Source organism: Ranitomeya imitator, chromosome 9, assembly GCF_032444005.1.
Source record: "Ranitomeya imitator isolate aRanImi1 chromosome 9, aRanImi1.pri, whole genome shotgun sequence".
Lineage (NCBI taxonomy): Eukaryota > Metazoa > Chordata > Amphibia > Anura > Dendrobatidae > Ranitomeya > Ranitomeya imitator.
This window is the reverse complement of record NC_091290.1, coordinates 31,799,961-31,822,760: the sequence shown is the minus strand read 5'-3', so window position 1 is coordinate 31,822,760 and position 22,800 is coordinate 31,799,961. Positions and strand designations below refer to the sequence as shown.

Here is a 22,800-nt window from a genome sequence, read left to right as displayed (position 1 = left end):
GAGGGGGGGCAGCGCCACAGTGGACAGCCACAGGTCTCCGGGGGAGGGGGGGCAGCGCCACAGTGGACAGCCACAGGTCTCCGGAGGGGGGGGGGGGCAGCGCTACAGTGGACAGCCACAGGTCTCCGGAGGGGGGGGGGGGCAGCGCTACAGTGGACAGCCACAGGTCTCCGGAGGGGGGGCAGTGCCACAGTGGACAGCCACAGGTCTCCGGAGGGGGGGGGGGGCAGCGCCACAGTGGACAGCCACAGGTCTCCGGAGGGGCAGCGCCACAGTGGACAGCCACAGGTCTCCGGAGGGGGGGGGGGCAGCGCTACAGTGGACAGCCACAGGTCTCCGGAGGGGGGGGGGGGGCAGCGCTACAGTGGACAGCCACAGGTCTCCGGAGGGGGGGGGGGCAGCGCCACAGTGGACAGCCACAGGTCTCCGGAGGGGGGCAGCGCTACAGTGGACAGCCACAGGTCTCCGGAGAGGGGGGGGGGGGCAGCGCCACAGTGGACAGCCACAGGTCTCCGGAGGGGGGGGGGGGGCAGCCACAGTGGACAGCCACAGGTCTCCGGAGGGGGGGGGGGGGCAGCCACAGTGGACAGCCACAGGTCTCCGGAGGGGGGGGGGGGGCAGCCACAGTCCCAGGAGGGCAGCGCTACACGGGGCAGTCAGTCACAGTCTCCGCAGGGGGCAGCACTGTCCGCCGCCGGTCTCCGCGCCACCCACCGTATAACGCTGATCTGGAAGCGCTCCTCCTCCAGACGCCTCCACGCCCCGGGCAGGAACTCCTTGCACCAGCGGTAAGCCTTGCACCTGGTGCGGGGCTCGGGCTCGTCCTCCTTGGCCCGGCAGTTCTCGTCCTTGTCTCTGGTCTCCGCCACGCTCTCCGCCAGCCCCCGGTTTGTCACCAGCCCCCCGGCCGAGCTGAGCAGTAGCCCCAGAGAGCTCGGCAGCTCCTCCGCGCAGGAGAATTTCGTCTTCATCCTGGTAGAAATAGAAGAACAACACACAAATGTCCCCGAGTGACTGATAGAGCAGTGAGCGGTGGCGGCAGAGTGTGCGCGGGCTCGGTCAGGGTACAAAACGCTTTATAACGGAAGCAGCAGCGCGGTCCTCTAGTATTCTAATAGATTAGTCACTCTGCGGACGGCTCTCTATATAGCCTCTGAGCGTGACGTCACAAAGCCTCCTCACTGGGCTCCTCCCACCAGCGCGAGCTCGTGGTTGCCCTGGTGACTCGTGTGGCCGCCGCAGGTATTACACCCCGAGACTTTCAGTCACAGCTGCAGTTTCTATGGTTACAGACAGAAGTCTGCCCAGAGGCTGTGAGGCTACGACCCAGACATCAGGGACCGGCACAGAAGCCTATCAGACAGTGCCACCACAGAATAATGGGGTCCTTACAGGGAATTTGTCAGGGTCCCTGACCTCTGTATACTCACGACCTGCCCCAGCCTGGTGATTCGTCTAGATAAATACAAGTTATCGACAAAAGTGGACAGGAGGGTCCCTAAACCCCCCTAAAGGACCAGATTTACTAGCAAAAGTCGAGTCTGAATTTCTGGGTGGTGGGGTCTCCACCTGCAGAGAGAAACTCCAGATACAGAACGGGACCCCACATGTACAGCGGGACCCCAATATACAGAGCCGGACCCCACATGAACAGTGATACCCCACATGCAGAGCGGGACCCCACATGCAGAGCGGGACCCCAACATGAAGAGTCATACCCCACATGCAGAGCGGGACCCCAACATGTACAGCGGGACCCCAACATGCAGAGCGGGACCCCAACATGCAGAGCGGGACCCCACATGCAGAGCGGGACCCCAACATGCAGAGCGGGACCCCAACATGCAGAGCGGGACCCCACATGTACAGCGGGACCCCAACATGCAGAGCGGGACGCCAATATACAGAGCCGGACCCCAACATGCAGAGCGGGACCCCACATGTACAGCGGGACCCCAACATGCAGATCGGGACCCCAACATGCAGAGCGCGACCCCACATGCAGAGCGGGACCCCAACATGCAGAGCGGGACCCCAACATGCAGAGCGGGACCCCACATGTACAGCGGGACCCCAACATGCAGAGCGGGACCCCAACATGCAGAGCGGGACCCCACATGTACAGCGGGACCCCAACATGCAGAGCGGGACGCCAATATACAGAGCCGGACCCCACATGAACAGTGATACCCCACATGCAGAGCGGGACCCCAACATGAAGAGTGATACCCCACATGCAGAGCGGGACCCCAACATGCAGAGCGGGACCCCACATGCAGAGCGGGACCCCAACATGCAGAGTGATACCCCACATGCAGAGCGGGACCCCACATGCAGAGCGGGACCCCAACATGCAGAGTGATACCCCACATGCAGAGCGGGACCCCACATGCAGAGCGGGACCCCAACATGCAGAGCAGGACCCCAACATGCAGAGCCGGACTCCAACATGCAGAATGATACCCCACATGCAGAGTGGGACCCCACATGCAGAGCCGGACCCCAACATGCAGAGCTGGACCCCACATGAACAGTGATACCCCACATGCAGAGCTGGACCCCACAACCCTCTGCCGCCGCTTTCACAATGAAAGAGACAGATCTTGCTCTTTCGTTGCAAAAGGGCCGTGGAGGGTTGTGGGGTCCAGCTCTGCATGTTGGGGTCCGGCTCTGCATGTGGGGTCCAGCTCTGCATGTTGGGGTCCGGCTCTGCATGTGGGGTCCCGCTCTGCATATTGGGGTCCGGCTCTGCCTGTGGGGTCCCACTCTGCATGTTGGGGTCCCGCCCTGCATGTTGGGGTCCCGCTCTGCATGTTGGGGTCCAGCTCTGCATGTGGGGTCCACCTCTGCATGTGGGGTATCACTCTGCATGTGGGGTCCCGCTTTCCATGTTGGGGTCCGGCTCTGCATGTTGGGGTCCGGCTCTGCATGTGGGGTCCAGCTCTGCATGTGGGGTCCCACTCTGCATGTTGGGGTCCCGCTCTGCATGTTGGGGTCCGGCTCTGCATGTTGGGGTTCCGCTCTGCATGTTGGGGTCCGGCTCTGCATGTGGGGTCCCGCTCTGCATGTTGGGGTCCCGCTCTGCATGTGGAGTCCTGCTCTGCATGTTGGGGTCCGGCTCTGCATGTGGGGTATCACTCTGCATGTGGGGTCCCGCTCTCCATGTTGGGGTCCGGCTCTGCATGTTGGGGTCCGGCTCTGCATGTGGGGTCCCACTCTGCATGTTGGGGTCCCGCTCTGCATGTTGGGGTCCGGCTCTGCATGTGGGGTCCCGCTCTGCATATTGGGGTCCGGCTCTGCATGTGGGGTCCCACTCTGCATGTTGGGGTCCCACCCTGCATGTTGGGGTCCCGCTCTGCATGTTGGGGTGCCGCTCTGCATGTGGGGTCCCGCTCTGCATGTTGGGGTCCGGCTCTGCATGTGGGGTCCCGCTCTGCATGTTGGGGTCCCGCTCTGCATGTGGGGTCCTGCTCTGCATGTTGGGGTCCGGCTCCGCATGTGGGGTATCACTCTGCATGTGGGGTCCCGCTCTCCATGTTGGGGTCCGGCTCTGCATGTTGGGGTCCGGCTCTGCATGTGGGGTCCCACTCTGCATGTTGGGGTCCCGCTCTGCATGTTGGGGTCCGGCTCTGCATGTGGGGTCCCGCTCTGCATATTGGGGTCCGGCTCTGCATGTGGGGTCCTGTTGTGAATTCTGTGGCTGAATTCACTCCTGTGGTCACAAGTGGTACTGCAGCTTCTGAGCTTCCTCCCTCAGGTGTTCTGGTGAGCTCGTTAACTGCTTCATTACTTAACTCCGCCTGATGCTGCTATCCTTGCTCCTTGTCAATGTTTCAGTGTTGGATCTGAGCTTCTCCTGATTGTTCCTGTGACCTGCTGCTCTGTATAGCTAAGTGCTGTTTGCTTTTTTGTTGTTTTTTTTCTGTCCAGCTTGTCTTTTGTTTTGCTGGAAGCTCTGAGACGCAAAGGGTGTACCGCCGTGCCGTTAGTTCGGCACGGTGGGTTTTTTTTGCCCCCTTTGCGTGGTTTTGCTTTAGGGTTTTTTGTAGACTGCAAAGTTCGCTTTACTGTCCTCGCTCTGTCCTAGAATATCGGGCCCCACTTTGCTGAATCTATTTCATCCCTACGTTTTGTCTTTTCATCTTACTCACAGTCATTATATGTGGGGGGCTGCCTTTTCCTTTGGGGAATTTCTCTGGGGCAAGTCAGGCCTATTTTTCTATCTTCAGGCTAGCTAGTTTCTTAGGCTGTGCCGAGTTGCCTAGGTAGTTGTTAGGCGCAATCCACAGCCGCTTTTAGTTGTGTTTAGGATAGGATCAGGTGTGCAGTCTACAGAGTTTCCACGTCTCAGAGCTCGTTCTTGTATTTTTGGGTATTTGTCAGATCACTGTGTGCGCTCTGATCGCTAAGCACACTGTGTTTTTGGATTGCCTTCATAACACCTGTCATTAGCAAACATAACAATACAAGGAGCCAAACTAATGATTCTCAATAGAGGGAAAGAAAGTTTCATTTTTGGGGTTCATCTTTACCCCTTCTACTATCGAGATGGATCCAGTTAAGGTCCAAGCCATCCAGGATTGGATTCAGCCGACATCTCTGAAAAGTCTGCAAAAGTTCCTGGGCTTTGCTAATTTTTATCGTCGCTTCATCTGTAATTTTTCTAGCATTGCCAAACCATTGACCGATTTGACCAAGAAGGGTGCTGATTTGGTTAATTGGTCTTCTGCTGCTGTGGAAGCTTTTCAGGAGTTGAAGCGTCGTTTTTGTTCTGCCCCTGTGTTGTGTCAGCCAGATGTTTCTCTTCCGTTCCAGGTCGAGGTTGATGCTTCTGAGATTGGAGCAGGGGCGGTTTTGTCACAGAGAGGTTCTGATTGCTCATTGATGAAACCATGTGCTTTCTTTTCCAGGAAGTTTTCGCCCGCTGAGCGTAATTATGATGTGGGCAATCGAGAGTTGCTGGCCATGAAGTGGGCATTCGAGGAGTGGCGTCATTGGCTTGAAGGAGCTAAGCATCGCGTGGTGGTATTGACTGATCATAAGAACTTGACTTATCTCGAGTCTGCCAAGCGCTTGAATCCTAGACAGGCCCGTTGGTCGTTATTTTTTGCCCGCTTCGACTTTGTGATTTCGTACCTTCCGGGCTCTAAAAATGTGAAGGCGGATGCTCTGTCTAGGAGTTTTGTGCCCGACTCTCCGGGTTTATCTGAGCCAGCGGGTATCCTCAAGGAAGGAGTCATTGTGTCTGCCATCTCCCCTGATTTGCGGCGGGTGCTGCAAAAATTTCAGGCGAATAAACCTGATCGTTGTCCAGCAGAGAAACTGTTCGTCCCTGATAGGTGGACTAATAAACTTATCTCTGAACTTCATTGTTCGGTGTTGGCTGGTCATCCTGGAATCTTTGGTACCAGAGAGTTAGTGGCTAGATCCTTCTGGTGGCCATCTCTGTCACGGGATGTACGTACTTTTGTGCAGTCCTGTGGGATTTGTGCTAGGGCTAAGCCCTGCTGTTCTCGTGCCAGTGGGTTGCTTTTGCCCTTGCCGGTCCCAAAGAGGCCTTGGACACATATTTCGATGGATTTCATTTCTGACCTTCCCGTTTCTCAAAAGATGTCAGTCATTTGGGTGGTCTGTGATCGCTTTTCTAAAATGGTCCATCTGGTGCCCTTGGCTAAATTGCCTTCCTCCTCTGATTTGGTACCTTTGTTCTTTCAGCATGTGGTTCGGTTGCATGGCATTCCTGAGAATATTGTTTCTGACAGAGGTTCCCAGTTTGTTTCAAGGTTTTGGCGAGCCTTTTGTGGTAGGATGGGCATTGACCTATCCTTTTCCTCGGCTTTCCATCCTCAGACTAATGGCCAGACCGAACGAACCAATCAGACCTTGGAAACATATCTGAGATGTTTTGTTTCTGCAGACCAGGATGATTGGGTGTCCTTTTTGCCGTTGGCTGAGTTCGCCCTTAATAATCGGGCCAGCTCGGCTACCTTGGTTTCTCCATTTTTTTGCAATTCTGGGTTCCATCCTCGTTTCTCTTCAGGACAGGTTGAGTCTTCGGACTGTCCTGGTGTGGATTCTGTGGTGGATAGGTTGCAGCAGATCTGGACTCAGGTAGTGGACAATTTGATCTTGTCCCAGGAGAAAGCTCAACTTTTCGCTAATCGCAGACGCCGTGTGGGTCCCCGACTTCGTGTTGGGGATCTGGTTTGGTTATCTTCTCGTCATATTCCTATGAAGGTTTCCTCTCCTAAATTTAAACCTCGTTTTATTGGTCCGTATAGGATTTCTGAGGTTCTCAATCCTGTGTCTTTTCGTTTGACCCTCCCAGACTCCTTTTCCATACATAATGTATTCCATAGGTCGTTGTTGCGGAGATACGTGGCACCTATGGTTCCATCTGTTGAGCCTCCTGCCCCGGTTTTGGTGGAGGGGGAATTGGAGTATATTGTGGAGAAGATTTTGGATTCTCGTGTTTCTAGACGGAAACTCCAGTATCTGGTTAAATGGAAGGGTTATGCTCAGGAAGATAATTCCTGGGTTTTTGCCTCTGATGTTCATGCTTCCGATCTTGTTCGTGCCTTTCATGCGGCTCATCCTGGTCGGCCTGGGGGCTCTGGTGAGGGTTCGGTGACCCCTCCTCAAGGGGGGGGTACTGTTGTGAATTCTGTGGCTGAATTCACTCCTGTGGTCACAAGTGGTACTGCAGCTTCTGAGCTTCCTCCCTCAGGTGTTCTGGTGAGCTCGTTAACTGCTTCATTACTTAACTCCGCCTGATGCTGCTATCCTTGCTCCTTGTCAATGTTTCAGTGTTGGATCTGAGCTTCTCCTGATTGTTCCTGTGACCTGCTGCTCTGTATAGCTAAGTGCTTTTTGCTTTTTTGTTGTTTTTTTTCTGTCCAGCTTGTCTTTTGTTTTGCTGGAAGCTCTGAGACGCAAAGGGTGTACCGCCGTGCCGTTAGTTCGGCACGGTGGTTTTTTTTTGCCCCCTTTGCGTGGTTTTGCTTTAGGGTTTTTTGTAGACTGCAAAGTTCGCTTTACTGTCCTCGCTCTGTCCTAGAATATCGGGCCCCACTTTGCTGAATCTATTTCATCCCTACGTTTTGTCTTTTCATCTTACTCACAGTCATTATATGTGGGGGGCTGCCTTTTCCTTTGGGGAATTTCTCTGGGGCAAGTCAGGCCTATTTTTCTATCTTCAGGCTAGCTAGTTTCTTAGGCTGTGCCGAGTTGCCTAGGTAGTTGTTAGGCGCAATCCACAGCCGCTTTTAGTTGTGTTTAGGATAGGATCAGGTGTGCAGTCTACAGAGTTTCCACGTCTCAGAGCTCGTTCTTGTATTTTTGGGTATTTGTCAGATCACTGTGTGCGCTCTGATCGCTAAGCACACTGTGTTTCTGGATTGCCTTGATAACACCTGTCATTAGCAAACATAACAGGGTCCCACTCTGCATGTTGGGGTCCCGCCCTGCATGTTGGGGTCCCGCTCTGCATGTTGGGGTGCCGCTCTGCATGTGGGGTCCCGCTCTGCATGTTGGGGTCCGGCTCTGCATGTGGGGTCCCGCTCTGCATATTGGGGTCCGGCTCTGCATGTGGGGTCCCACTCTGCATGTTGGGGTCCCGCCCTGCATGTTGGGGTCCCGCTCTGCATGTTGGGGTCCGGCTCTGCATCTTGGGGTGCCGCTCTGCATGTTGGGGTCCGGCTCTGCATGTGGGGTCCACCTCTGCATGTGGGGTATCACTCTGCATGTGGGGTCCCGCTCTCCATGTTGTGGTCCGGCTCTGCATGTTGGGGTCCGGCTCTGCATGTTGGGGTCCGGCTCTGCATGTGGGGTCCAGCTCTGCATGTTGGGGTCCGGCTCTGCATGTTGGGGTCCGGCTCTGCATGTGGGGTCCAGCTCTGCATGTGGGGTCCCACTCTGCATGTTGGGGTCCCGCTCTGCATGTTGGGGTCCGACTCTGCATGTGGGGTCCCGCTCTGCATGTTGGGGTCTGGCTCTGCATGTGGGGACCCTACACCCCAGAAGTTCGGACGCAACTTTTGCTAGTAAATCGGATCCTCTCGTGTGTGTGTATGTGTGTGTGTGGGGGTTGGGGGTAGGGATAAAAAAAAAAGGGTGGTCAAGATAAAGTTATCCCCTACCTGATGATTGGTAGTTTGCCCACTGCTGGAGCCTGCACTGGTCAGGTTGGGGCTGCAGTGCGCATGCTCCTCCGCCGCTCCAGTCATCCTGTAAGGGGCTGCCGGAGGAGCATGTGCACTGCAGCCCCAACCTGTGCCCCATTATTTCAGTCAGTCCCAGTGGTCGGACCCCCACCTATCAACTAGTAATCACCTTTCCTGTGCTAATACCTCATTTGGACGATCCCTTTAAGCTCATCCTATCATTTTTAGTTGTCCCATGAGAGAAAAGGAACAGAACAAAACACTGTTTGCCGGAATTACATTTTTGTAAAATGAGGGCACCATGGTGGGAACCAAGTTTGCCCATCACTGTGTAGATGAAATTTAAAGGGGTTATCCCATCTCCCAAAGTATGTGCCATAAATGTCTGATACGTGCACAGGCCCCAAATACTCGGTGTCAGGAGTGGAGCGTGAGCTGTGCGTGCCCGCTGCGGGTGCCAGCAGTAGGATCAGGGTCTTTCGGGCACAGATATGCCATAAATGTATGAGATGGAAATACTCCTTAGAAAGGGAAAATTGATTTTTCCATATATTAAAGGGGATGTCCACGACTGATCAATGCCTCCCGCTCCGGCGCCGTTCCTGCAGTGTCGGTGCTGTGTCTTCCGGCGGTCACATGACATCCCCTTAGTTTTCACTGTGTGCGCACATTACATACAGACACCTTAGGCTACGTTCACACTGGACGTTTTTTCTGCGTTTTTTTTTTTCTGCAGCAAAACTCGAGTGATTGGCCCGGAAAGAAGCTGCGGCAGGTTTTGGTGCGTTTATTGCGGCGATTTTGCTGTGTTTTTTTCATGCGTCTTCTCCATTCAATTCAATGGGTGAAAAAAGCTGGAAAAAAAAAAACGCTGAAAAAAGTGACGTGCTCCATGTCCAAGAAACCAAGCAAAGCACAAAATACCGATGACAAAATAAAAAACCAATGTGTGTGCGTGAGATTTCTGAAATCTCAGAGACATAGCCGGTACTGTAAAAAGCAGCTGAAAATTAGCATCAAACAAGCGCAAAAAAAACGGCCAGTGTGAACTTAGCTTTAGCGAAGATGTGGATGGGGCATGTCTGATTTCAGACTGTCCATCGCTTTGTTCTCCCGCCGGAGATGAGGCAGAGACGTCTGTCTGCAGCGTTCTCGTGGAGAAACACACAAGCGCACAAGCAAACAAGCGCTCCTGTGTATGGGAGAAATGGCTGCCAGCTGAAACTTCATCCTGCCGGCTGCTCGCTTATGTGTATGGAGGCTTTGCTGACAGTTATGATCCATGGACTCAGGAGAAAGGGGAAGCATCGGGCGCATTATCGGCGACCCTCCCCCACCAGTCCACCTGTCCGGACTGCCACATCGGCTGTGCTCACATACTGATCATTCTGCTTCACGTCACCTGTCTTATCTATTGCCTTCTTTCTCGCTGTGTTGTATATAAATATGTGATTCTTCAGAACTTGCTTTAGTCTGTGCCTGATGAAAAGACCGGAGTAGTCTAGAAAGCTGCAATTTGTTACCATCTTTTCACTTAGCTATTAAAAGGTATCAACCACCGAGGACTCTCAATTCTAAATATTTTTCTGAATACTGGGTGTAATTCTCAGTATCTGTATTATTCTGTATATATACACTGCACAGTACCGCTCCTCCTGTCCTGTATACTGGGTGTAATTCTCAGTATCTGTATTATTCTGTATATATACACTGCACAGTACCGCTCCTCCTGTCCTGTATACTGGGTGTAATTCTCACTATCTGTATTATTCTGTATATATACACTGCACAGTACCGCTCCTCCTGTCCTGTATACTGGGTGTAATTCTCACTATCTGTATTATTCTGTATATATACACTGCACAGTACCGCTCCTCCTGTCCTGTATACTGGGTGTAATTCTCAGTATCTGTATTATTCTGTATATACACTGCACAGTACCGCTCCTCCTGTCCTGTATACTGGGTGTAATCCTCAGTATCTGTATTATTCTGTATATACACTGCACAGTACCGCTCCTCCTGTCCTGTATACTGGGTGTAATTCTCACTATCTGTATTATTCTGTATATATATACTGCACAGTACCGCTCCTCCTGTCCTGTATACTGGGTGTAATTCTCACTATCTGTATTATTCTGTATATATACACTGCACAGTACCGCTCCTCCTGTCCTGTATACTGGGTGTAATTCTCAGTATCTGTATTATTCTGTATATACACTGCACAGTACCGCTCCTCCTGTCCTGTATACTGGGTGTAATCCTCAGTATCTGTATTATTCTGTATATACACTGCACAGTACCGCTCCTCCTGTCCTGTATACTGGGTGTAATTCTCACTATCTGTATTATTCTGTATATATACACTGCACAGTACCGCTCCTCCTGTCCTGTATACTGGGTGTAATTCTCAGTATCTGTATTATTCTGTATATATACACTGCACAGTACCACTCCTCCTGTCCTGTATACTGGGTGTAATTCTCAGTATCTGTATTATTCTGTATATACACTGCGCAGTACCACTCCTCCTGTCCTGTATACTGGGTGTAATTCTCAGTATCTGTATTATTCTGTATATATACACTGCACAGTACCACTCCTCCTGTCCTGTATACTGGGTGTAATTCTCAGTATCTGTATTATTCTGTATATATACACTGCACAGTACCGCTCCTCCTGTCCTGTATACTGGGTGTAATTCTCAGTATCTGTATTATTCTGTATATATACACTGCACAGTACCGCTCCTCCTGTCCTGTAAACTGGGTGTAATTCTCAGTATCTGTATTATTCTGTATATACACTGCGCAGTACCACTCCTCCTGTCCTGCATACTGGGTGTAATTCTCAGTATCTGTATTATTCTGTATATATACACTGCACAGTACCACTCCTCCTGTCCTGTATACTGGGTGTAATTCTCAGTATCTGTATTATTCTGTATATATACACTGCACAGTACCACTCCTCCTGTCCTGTATACTGGGTGTAATTCTCAGTATCTGTATTATTCTGTATATACACTGCACAGTACCACTCCTCCTGTCCTGTATACTGGGTGTAATTCTCAGTATCTGTATTATTCTGTATATATACACTGCACAGTACCGCTCCTCCTGTCCTGTATACTGGGTGTAATTCTCACTATCTGTATTATTCTGTATATATACACTGCACAGTACCGCTCCTCCTGTCCTGTATACTGGGTGTAATTCTCAGTATCTGTATTATTCTGTATATATACACTGCACAGTACCACTCCTCCTGTCCTGTATACTGGGTGTAATTCTCAGTATCTGTATTATTCTGTATATACACTGCGCAGTACCGCTCCTCCTGTCCTGTATACTGGGTGTAATTCTCAGTATCTGTATTATTCTGTATATATACACTGCACAGTACCACTCCTCCTGTCCTGTATACTGGGTGTAATTCTCAGTATCTGTATTATTCTGTATATATACACTGCACAGTACCGCTCCTCCTGTCCTGTATACTGGGTGTAATTCTCAGTATCTGTATTATTCTGTATATATACACTGCACAGTACCGCTCCTCCTGTCCTGTAAACTGGGTGTAATTCTCAGTATCTGTATTATTCTGTATATACACTGCGCAGTACCACTCCTCCTGTCCTGCATACTGGGTGTAATTCTCAGTATCTGTATTATTCTGTATATATACACTGCACAGTACCACTCCTCCTGTCCTGTATACTGGGTGTAATTCTCAGTATCTGTATTATTCTGTATATATACACTGCACAGTACCACTCCTCCTGTCCTGTATACTGGGTGTAATTCTCAGTATCTGTATTATTCTGTATATACACTGCACAGTACCACTCCTCCTGTCCTGTATACTGGGTGTAATTCTCAGTATCTGTATTATTCTGTATATATAGACTGCACAGTACCACTCCTCCTGTCCTGTATACTGGGTGTAATTCTCAGTATCTGTATTATTCTGTATATACACTGCGCAGTACCGCTCCTCCTGTCCTGTATACTGGGTGTAATTCTCAGTATCTGTATTATTCTGTATATATACACTGCACAGTACCGCTCCTCCTGTCCTGTATACTGGGTGTAATTCTCAGTATCTGTATTATTCTGTATATATACACTGCACAGTACCGCTCCTCCTGTCCTGTATACTGGTTGTAATGCTCAGTATATGTATTATTCTGTATATATACACTGCACAGTACCACTCCTCCTGTCCTGTATACTGGGTGTAATTCTCAGTATCTGTATTATTCTGTATCTACACTGCACAGTACCGCTCCTCCTGTCCTGTATACTGGGTGTAATTCTCAGTATCTGTATTATTCTGTATATACACTGCACAGTACCACGCCTCCTGTCCTGTATACTGGGTGTAATCCTCAGTATCTGTATTATTCTGTATATATACTGCACAGTACCACTCCTCCTGTCCTGTATACTGGGTGTAATTCTCTGTATCTGTATTATTCTGTATATATACACTGCACAGTACCACTCCTCCTGTCCTGTATACTGGGTGTAATCCTCACTATCTGTATTATTCTGTATATACACTGCACAGTACCACTCCTCCTGTCCTGTATACTGGGTGTAATTCTCAGTATCTGTATTATTCTGTATATATACACTGCACAGTACAGCTCCTCCTGTCCTGTATACTGGGTGTAATCCTCAGTATCTGTATTATTCTGTATATATACACTGCACAGTACCGCTCCTCCTTTCCTGTACACTGGGTGTAATTCTCAGTACCTGCATTATTCTGTATATATACACTGCACAGTACCGCTCCTCCTGTCCTGTATACTGGGTGTAATCCTCAGTATCTGTATTATTCTGTATATATACACTGCACAGTACCACTCCTCCTGTCCTGTACACTGGGTGTAATTCTCAGTACCTGTATTATTCTGTATATATACACTGCACAGTACCGCTCCTCCTGTCCTGTATACTGGGTGTAATCCTCAGTATCTGTATTATTCTGTATATATACACTGCACAGTACCACTCCTCCTGTCCTGTATACTGGGTGTAATTCTCAGTATCTGTATTATTCTGTATATATACACTGCACAGTACCTCTCCTCCTGTCCTGTATACTGGGTGTAATTCTCAGTATCTGTATTATTCTCTATATATACACTGCACAGTACCACTCCTCCTGTCCTGTATACTGGGTGTAATTCTCAGTATCTGTATTATTCTGTATATATACACTGCACAGTACCTCTCCTCCTGTCCTATATACTGGGTGTAATCCTCAGTATCTGTATTATTCTGTGTATATACACTGCACAGTACCACTCCTCCTGTCCTGTATACTGGGTGTAATTCTCAGTACCTGTATTATTCTGTATATATACACTGCACAGTACCACTCCTCCTGTCCTGTACACTGGGTGTAATTCTCAGTATCTGTATTATTCTGTATATATACACTGCACAGTACCGCTCCTCCTGTCCTGTATACTGGGTGTAATCCTCAGTATCTGTATTATTCTGTATATATACACTGCACAGTACCGCTCCTCCTGTCCTGTATACTGGGTGTAATTCTCAGTATCTGTATTATTCTGTATATTGTAGCATGGCTAAAGGGTTTGTAGTCGATGGGAGGTATGTGCCACATAAGTGCCTGGTTGCTGTAATGTAGCCCGGAGTATTCCTTTCTTGCACATAATCTTGTATATGTGTTTCAGGACCTGTGGTAATGTCAGACCACATGGCTAATCATGTGATGGGTTACTGGGTGGGGTTAGCTCTTTATAAGACTGGCTAATCCTTTACACAGCAGAGATGTGTGGAGGTGAAACCCTCCTGAGTGTGTTACGGCTTCAGGACTGAGCCGGATGAACTGGACACTTGTTTTTTTCTTTACCTGAACCAAAGGCTATTTGTTTTCTGTTGTTTGCAACATGGTTTATGAAGCAATAAACCCAGTGAACTTTAAAGGAACACGTCTCCTGAGTGTCAGCCGTCGCAGCTGAGTGAGTGAAATCCTTACAATTGGTGGAGACGTGCGAGCAGCGTTCCCAGCGGAGACGTGAGTTTATTTTGAATGTCCTGGGTCAAGGCTGTTGCAAGCCAGCAAGCATTGCCGGAGAAAATGGAGGACCTGCTGAAACAATTGGTCCAGATGCAGTCACAGCAGGAGAAAAGGCAGCAAGAGACCAACAGGCTGTTGATGCAGCAGATACAACAGAGCCAGCAGGAGCAACGGCAGCAGATGCAACAAAGCCAGCAGGAGCAACGGCAGCAGTTACAACAGAGCCAGCAGCAGATGCAGCAGAGCCAGCAGGAGCAACGGCAGCAGATGCAGCAGAGCCAGCAGGAGCATCAGCAGCAGATGCAGCTTCTGGCAACCGCCATCCAGGGCAAGGCGAGCGCCCCAACCCCAGGTTTGGCTGATGACACCCACGTCCGGAAAACGGTAAGACGCGCGTTGCAGAAAATGACTCCCGGGGATGATGTTGAGGCCTTCCTGACGGTGTTTGAGAGGGTCGCTGAGAGGGAAAAACTTCCGCCAGAGCAGTGGGCAGAGGTACTTGCGCCATACCTGACGGGAGAACCCCAGAAGGCGTACTATGATTTGACCTTGCAGGATGCCAAAGAGTATCACAAATTGAAAGCCGAGATTCTCGCACGTTTGGGGGTGACACTGACTGTCAGGGCACAGCGAGTTCACTCCTGGGGCTATCACCGGGACAAACCACCTCGTTCCCAAATGTTTGATCTGTTGCACCTGGTCCAGAAATGGCTGCAGCCAGAATCCTCTGCGCCTGCACAGATGGTAGAACGGGTGATGATGGATCGGTTTGTCCATTCCCTCCCGAGGCCTATACAGTCTTGGGTTGCCCAGGGTGATCCCCAGAATGCCGACGAGCTGATCGGACTGGTTGAGAGGTACCAAGGGTTGGAAGGCTCCTTCGGGAGGCAGCCCATGCCGTACTGGGGATCCCAGAAGGCAGCTGAGTCCCAAAAAGGGGTGGTGCGTCCAAGGTCACAAAGGGCGGGGGAGGTGGTGCCCAAGGTCCCCACGGGTGATATTATTTGTTGGAGGTGCCACAAGCCAGGACATATAGCTGCCCGTTGTTCCCAAACCACTGAGCAGATGGACTGCAGCATGGGACGCCGTTGTTCATACTATGCGTATCCAGCTTGCAGTGTGAACGAGGTGGTGCCCAACGAGGGACCTCAAGCATGTCCCGTGAAGGTGAACGGTCAAGCAGTAACGGCACTGTTAGACTCGGGGAGCCTAGTGACCCTGGTGAGGGCCACTTTTCCTCTCCACCTGCTCCCGGGAAAGAAGGTCGGAGTGCGGTGCATACATGGTGATGCAAAGGACTACCCTGTGGCCAGTGTGAACATTGAAACGACATGTGGCACGGAGTCCCACATAGTCGGCGTCGTTCAGGACTTGTTGCACCCTATAATTATTGGCCGGGATTTCTGTTTGTTTTGGGATTTGTGGGGGAAAGGTTCTGAGCTCCCTAGCAAGAGTAGGGAACCAGTGAACCCGGGAAGGGTGGTGCCACACCCCGAGTCAGACAGATTTCCTTTTTGTGTCCTGGCTGGAGATGAGGAGGAAGTGTCCCCTGCATCTGACATTCTGGAGTTAGAGGTATCCGGTGAAAATTTTGGGACTGCCCAACATAGGGACCCCACTCTGAGGGAAGCCTTTAATAATGTCACAGTTATTGACGGGGTGGTACAGGAGCCGGGGGCAGACACAAGATTTCCCCATTTTCTAATGAGCAGGGAGTTGTTGTACCGGGTCACGAAAATAAGGGAGGAGTTGGTAGAGCAGTTGGTAGTGCCGGGTCCATATAGACGGAAGGTGTTGGACATGGCCCATTCACACATCTTGGGTGGACACCTAGGGGTGGAAAAAACGCAGGAACGGGTTGTGCAGAGGTTCTATTGGCCTGGGTGCCACCGGGAAATAGTGAACTATTGCAGGTCCTGCCCTACATGTCAGCTAACTGCTCCCACTCCTCATTTCCGGAACCCCCTTGTGCCACTGCCCATTATTGAGGTGCCATTCGAGAGAATTGCCATGGACTTGGTCGGTCCCTTAGTTAAATCAGCCCGGGGCCATCAGTATATATTAGTCATCCTGGACTACGCCACACGCTATCCTGAGGCAATTCCCTTGAGAAATTCTTCTTCAAAGAGTATAGCTCGCGAGTTGGTCCATGTCTTTTCCCGGACAGGTCTGCCGAAGGAGATCCTGACTGACCAGGGGACACCTTTCATGAGCAAGGTGATGAGGGAACTATGCAAAGCCCTGAAAATCTCCCAGTTGAGGACCTCGGTGTACCATCCCCAGTCAGATGGCCTTGTTGAGAGATTTAACAAGACACTGAAGAGCATGCTGAGAAAAGCTATAGAGAAAGACGGTAGAGACTGGGATTGTCTCTTACCCTATTTGATGTTTTCCATTCGTGAAGTTCCACAGGCCTCCACAGGTTTCTCACCGTTTGAGCTTCTGTATGGCCGACATCCACGAGGACTCCTGGATATAGCCAAGGAAACCTGGGAAGCCAAAGTCACGCCCCACAGAAGCGTCATTGAGCATGTGGCCCTGATGCAGCAGAGGATTGCAAAGGTGATGCCTATCGTGAAAGAACACCTTCTCCAAGCACAAGAAGCTCAGGCCAGGGTCTACAACCGGTCTGCAAGAGTGAGGCAATTCAATCCGGGAGACCGAGTTCTTGTGTTAGTTCCGACAGTGGAAAGCAAGTTCTTGGCCAAATGGCAAGGGCCATATGAGGTTGTCGAGAAACTTGGTGAAGTAAACTATAAAATTCACCAACCAGGAAGACGGAAACCATTCCAAGTATACCATGTCAACCTTATCAAGCCGTGGCAAGATAGAGAGCCGACAGTAACTCCATCGTTGTTAAGCAACCCAGAAGATGAGGTTGGAGCGGTTACTATAGCGGAGACGCTATCGGAGTCCCAGAAACAGCAATGCCGGGAGTTACTCCAGAAAAACAGGGACCTGTTTTCCGAGTTGCCTGGGTACACGAAGGTCATAGAGCATGAGGTCCTGACAGAGCCCCATGTGCGCGTGAACGTGAAGCCCTATAGAATTCCTGAGGCCCGTCGAGAAATAGTCTCCAAGGAAGTGGAGCGTATGTTGAAGCTTGGAGTCATTGAGGAATCCAAGAGCGGTTGGTCGAGCCCAATTGTCCTGGTCCCAAAACCTGATGGGGAGTGGAGATTTTGCAACGACTATAGGAAGTTGAATGAGGTCTCCAAGTTCGACGCATATCCCATGCCCCAAGTTGATGAGCTCATCGAAAGGCTTGGGCCCGCCAGGTACATAACCACCTTGGATTTGACGAAGGGGTATTGGCAGATCCCCATGGCACAGGAAGCCAAGGAGAAGACGGCGTTTTCTACACCAGATGGATGCTTCCAGTATGTCCGGATGCCATTTGGCCTACAGGGAGCTCCGGCCACCTTCCAAAGGGCTATGGATAGAGTCCTTGCACCCCACAAGGCATACGCTGCTGCGTACCTAGATGATATCGTCATCTTTAGCCCGGACTGGGAGAGTCATCTGGAGAAAGTCCAAGCGGTGTTGGATGCTATAAGAGAGGCCGGATTTACAATAAACCCGAAGAAGTGTGCATTGGGTAAAGAAGAAGCTAAGTACCTTGGATACATAGTGGGTCATGGAGAAATAAAACCCCAAATCAGTAAAGTGGAGGCAATTCAAACATGGCCAAAACCAGTTTCCAAGAAGCAAGTTAAAGCCTTCCTGGGAATCGTGGGATATTACAGGAGGTTCATCCCAAACTTCGCCACAATGGCGGCGCCTCTGACTGACCTGCTAAAAGGGACAAAATCAGTAATGGTTAAGTGGTCCGAAGAAACAGATTCAGCCTTCCAAGAAATGAAAGAGGCTTTATGTAAGCAACCCGTTCTGATGGCCCCAAACTTCAAGAAAGAGTTTATTCTTCAGACAGATGCCTCAGATGTTGGGGTGGGAGCAGTCCTTTCCCAAGAACTACATGGGGAGGAGCATCCTGTTCTCTATCTGAGTAGGAAGCTGTCCTCATCTGAAAAGAACTACTCAGTCGTTGAGAAGGAGTGCTTGGCCATAAAATGGGCAGTGGACACATTGCGGTACTATCTGCTGGGACGTAAATTTAGACTGGTATCTGACCATGCCCCGCTTAGGTGGATGAGAGAAACGAAAGGAAGAAATGCTAGAGTCACCCGTTGGTTCTTAGCCCTGCAGGACTTCAGTTTCCATGTGGAACATAGGGCCGGAAAGCTGCACGGTAATGCGGATGCCCTATCGAGAATCCCTTGTTTAGTGGGGGAAAGTGCCAAGCCCCACGGCTTTAGGCAGAGGGGGGAGGTATGTAGCATGGCTAAAGGGTTTGTAGTCGATGGGAGGTATGTGCCACATAAGTGCCTGGTTGCTGTAATGTAGCCCGGAGTATTCCTTTCTTGCACATAATACATAGTAACATAGTAACATAGTTAGTAAGGCCGAAAAAAGACATTTGTCCATCCAGTTCAGCCTATATTCCATCATAATAAATACCCAGATCTACGTCCTTCTACAGAACCTAATAATTGTATGATACAATATTGTTCTGCTCCAGGAAGACATCCAGGCCTCTCTTGAACCCCTCGACTGAGTTCGCCATCACCACCTCCTCAGGCAAGCAATTCCAGATTCTCACTGCCCTAACAGTAAAGAATCCTCTTCTATGTTGGTGGAAAAACCTTCTCTCCTCCAGACGCAAAGAATGCCCCCTTGTGCCCGTCACCTTCCTTGGTATAAACAGATCCTCAGCGAGATATTTGTATTGTCCCCTTATATACTTATACATGGTTATTAGATCGCCCCTCAGTCGTCTTTTTTCTAGACTAAATAATCCTAATTTCGCTAATCTATCTGGGTATTGTAGTTCTCCCATCCCCTTTATTAATTTTGTTGCCCTCCTTTGTACTCTCTCTAGTTCCATTATATCCTTCCTGAGCACCGGTGCCCAAAACTGGACACAGTACTCCATGTGCGGTCTAACTAGGGATTTGTACAGAGGCAGTATAATGCTCTCATCATGTGTATCCAGACCTCTTTTAATGCACCCCATGATCCTGTTTGCCTTGGCAGCTGCTGCCTGGCACTGGCTGCTCCAGGTAAGTTTATCATTAACTAGGATCCCCAAGTCCTTCTCCCTGTCAGATTTACCCAGTGGTTTCCCGTTCAGTGTGTAATGGTGATATTGATTCCCTCTTCCCATGTGTATAACCTTACATTTATCATTGTTAAACCTCATCTGCCACCTTTCAGCCCAAGTTTCCAACTTATCCAGATCCATCTGTAGCAGAATACTATCTTCTCTTGTATTAACTGCTTTACATAGTTTTGTATCATCTGCAAATATCGATATTTTACTGTGTAAACCTTCTACCAGATCATTAATGAATATGTTGAAGAGAACAGGTCCCAATACTGACCCCTGCGGTACCCCACTGGTCACAGCGACCCAGTTAGAGACTATACCATTTATAACCACCCTCTGCTTTCTATCACTAAGCCAGTTACTAACCCATTTACACACATTTTCCCCCAGACCAAGCATTCTCATTTTGTGTACCAACCTCTTGTGCGGCACGGTATCAAACGCTTTGGAAAAATCGAGATATCTTGTATATGTGTTTCAGGACCTGTGGTAATGTCAGACCACATGGCTAATCATGTGATGGGTTACTGGGTGGGGTTAGCTCTTTATAAGACTGGATAATCCTTTACACAGCAGATATGTGTGGAGGTGAAACCCTCCTGAGTGTGTTACGGCTTCAGGACTGAGCCGGATGAACTGGACACTTGTTTTTTTCTTTACCTGAACCAAAGGCTATTTGTTTTCTGTTGTTTGCAACATGGTTTATGAAGCAATAAACCCAGTGAACTTTAAAGGAACATGTCTCCTGAGTGTCAGCCGTCGCAGCTGAGTGAGTGAAATCCTTACAATATATACACTGCACAGTACCACTCCTCCTGTCCTGTATACTGGGTGTAATCCTCAGTACCTGTAGTATTCTGTATATATACACTGCACAGTACCGCTCCTCCTGTCCTGTATACTGGGTGTAATTCTCAGTATCTGTATTATTCTGTATATACACTGCACAGTACCACTCCTCCTGTCCTGTATACTGGGTGTAATTCTCAGTATCTGTATTATTCTGTATATACACTGCACAGTACCACTCCTCCTGTCCTGTATACTGGGTGTAATTCTCAGTATCTGTATTATTCTGTATATCTACACTGCACAGTACCGCTCCTCCTGTCCTGTATACTGGGTGTAATTCTCAGTATCTGTATTATTCTGTATATACACTGCACAGTACCGCTCCTCCTGTCCTGTATACTGGGTGTAATTCTCAGTATGTGTATTATTCTGTATATATACACTGCACAGTACCGCTCCTCTTGTCCTGTATACTGGGTGTAATCCTCAGTATCTGTATTATTCTGTATATACACTGCGCAGTACCGCTCCTCCTGTCCTGTATACTGGGTGTAATTCTCAGTATCTGTATTATTCTGTATATATACACTGCGCAGTACCACTCCTCCTGTCCTGTATACTGGGTGTAATTCTCAGTATCTGTATTATTCTGTATATATACACTGCACAGTACCGCTCCTCCTGTCCTGTATACTGGGTGTAATTCTCAGTATCTGTATTATTCTGTATATATACACTGCACAGTACCGCTCCTCCTGTCCTGTATACTGGGTGTAATTCTCAGTATCTGTATTATTCTGTATATATACACTGCACAGTACCGCTCCTCCTGTCCTGTATACTGGGTGTAATTCTCAGTATCTGTATTATTCTGTATATATACACTGCACAGTACCGCTCCTCCTGTCCTGTATACTGGGTGTAATTCTCAGTATCTGTATTATTCTGTATATACACTGCACAGTACCCCTCCTCCTGTCCTGTATACTGGGTGTAATTCTCAGTATCTGTATTATTCTGTATATATACACTGCACAGTACCGCTCCTCCTGTCCTGTATACTGGGTGTAATGCTCAGTATCTGTATTATTCTGTATATATACACTGCACAATACCACTCCTCCTGTCCTGTATACTGGGTGTAATTCTCAGTATCTGTATTATTCTGTATATACACTGCGCAGTACCACTCTTCCTGTCCTGTATACTGGGTGTAATTCTCAGTATCTGTATTATTCTGTATATACACTGCGCAGTACCACTCCTCCTGTCCTGTATACTGGGTGTAATTCTCAGTATCTGTATTATTCTGTATATATACACTGCACAGTACCACTCCTCCTGTCCTGTATACTGGGTGTAATTCTCAGTATCTGTATTATTCTGTATATACACTGCACAGTACCGCTCCTCCTGTCCTGTATACTGGGTGTAATGCTCAGTATCTGTATTATTCTGTATATATACACTGCACAGTACCACTCCTCCTGTCCTGTATACTGGGTGTAATTCTCAGTATCTGTATTATTCTGTATATACACTGCGCAGTACCACTCTTCCTGTCCTGTATACTGGGTGTAATTCTCAGTATCTGTATTATTCTGTATATACAGTTAGGGCCAGAAATATTTGGAGAGTGACAAAATTTTCGCGAGTTGGGCTCTGCATGCCACCACATTGGATTTGAAATGAAACCTCTACAACAGAATTCAAGTGCAGATTGTAACGTTTAATTTGAAGGGTTGAACAAAAATATCTGATAGAAAATGTAGGAAATGTACACATTTCTTTACAAACACTCCACATTTTAGGAGGTCAAAAGTAATTGGACAAATAAACATAACCCAAACAAAATATTTTTATTTTCAATATTTTGTTGCAAATCCTTTGGAGGCAATCACTGCCTTAAGTCTGGAACCCATGGACATCACCAAACGCTGGGTTTCCTCCTTCTTAATGCTTTGCCAGGCCTTTACAGCCGCAGCCTTCAGGTCTTGCTTGTTTGTGGGTCTTTCCGTCTTAAGTCTGGATTTGAGCAAGTGAAATGCATGCTCAATTGGGTTTAGATCTGGAGATTGACTTGGCCATTGCAGAATGTTCCACTTTTTGGCACTCATGAACTCCTGGGTAGCTTTGGCTGTATGCTTGGGGTCATTGTCCATCTGTACTATGAAGCGCCGTCCAATCAACTTTGCAGCATTTGGCTGAATCTGGGCTGAAAGTATATCCCGGTACACTTCAGAATTCATCCGGCTACTCTTGTCTGCTCTTATGTCATCAATAAACACAAGTGACCCAGTGCCATTGAAAGCCATGCATGCCCATGCCATCACGTTGCCTCCACCATGTTTTACAGAGGATGTGGTGTGCCTTGGATCATGTGCCGTTCCCTTTCTTCTCCAAACTTTTTTCTTCCCATCATTCTGGTACAGGTTGATCTTTGTCTCATCTGTCCATAGAATACTTTTCCAGAACTGAGCTGGCTTCTTGAGGTGTTTTTCTGCAAATTTAACTCTGGCCTGTCTATTTTTGGTATTCATGAATGGTTTGCATCTAGATGTGAACCCTTTGTATTTACTGTCATGGAGTCTTCTCTTTACTGTTGACTTAGAGACAG

The 22,800-nt window shown here is 49.0% G+C and overlaps 1 protein-coding gene across 1 annotated transcript in view; it reads right to left on the bottom strand.

Annotated features, from left to right (window-relative positions):
• CHKA (choline kinase alpha) overlaps positions 1-1,175 on the bottom strand; it is a 31,183-nt gene extending 30,008 nt beyond the window's left edge. Inside the window, exon 1 of the mRNA XM_069740526.1 lies at positions 715-1,175. Coding sequence (XP_069596627.1) covers positions 715-971 — 257 coding nt within the window. The 5' untranslated portion in view covers positions 972-1,175. The remainder of the gene's footprint in view (positions 1-714) is intronic.
• Positions 1,176-22,800: the final 21,625 nt, after the last annotated feature.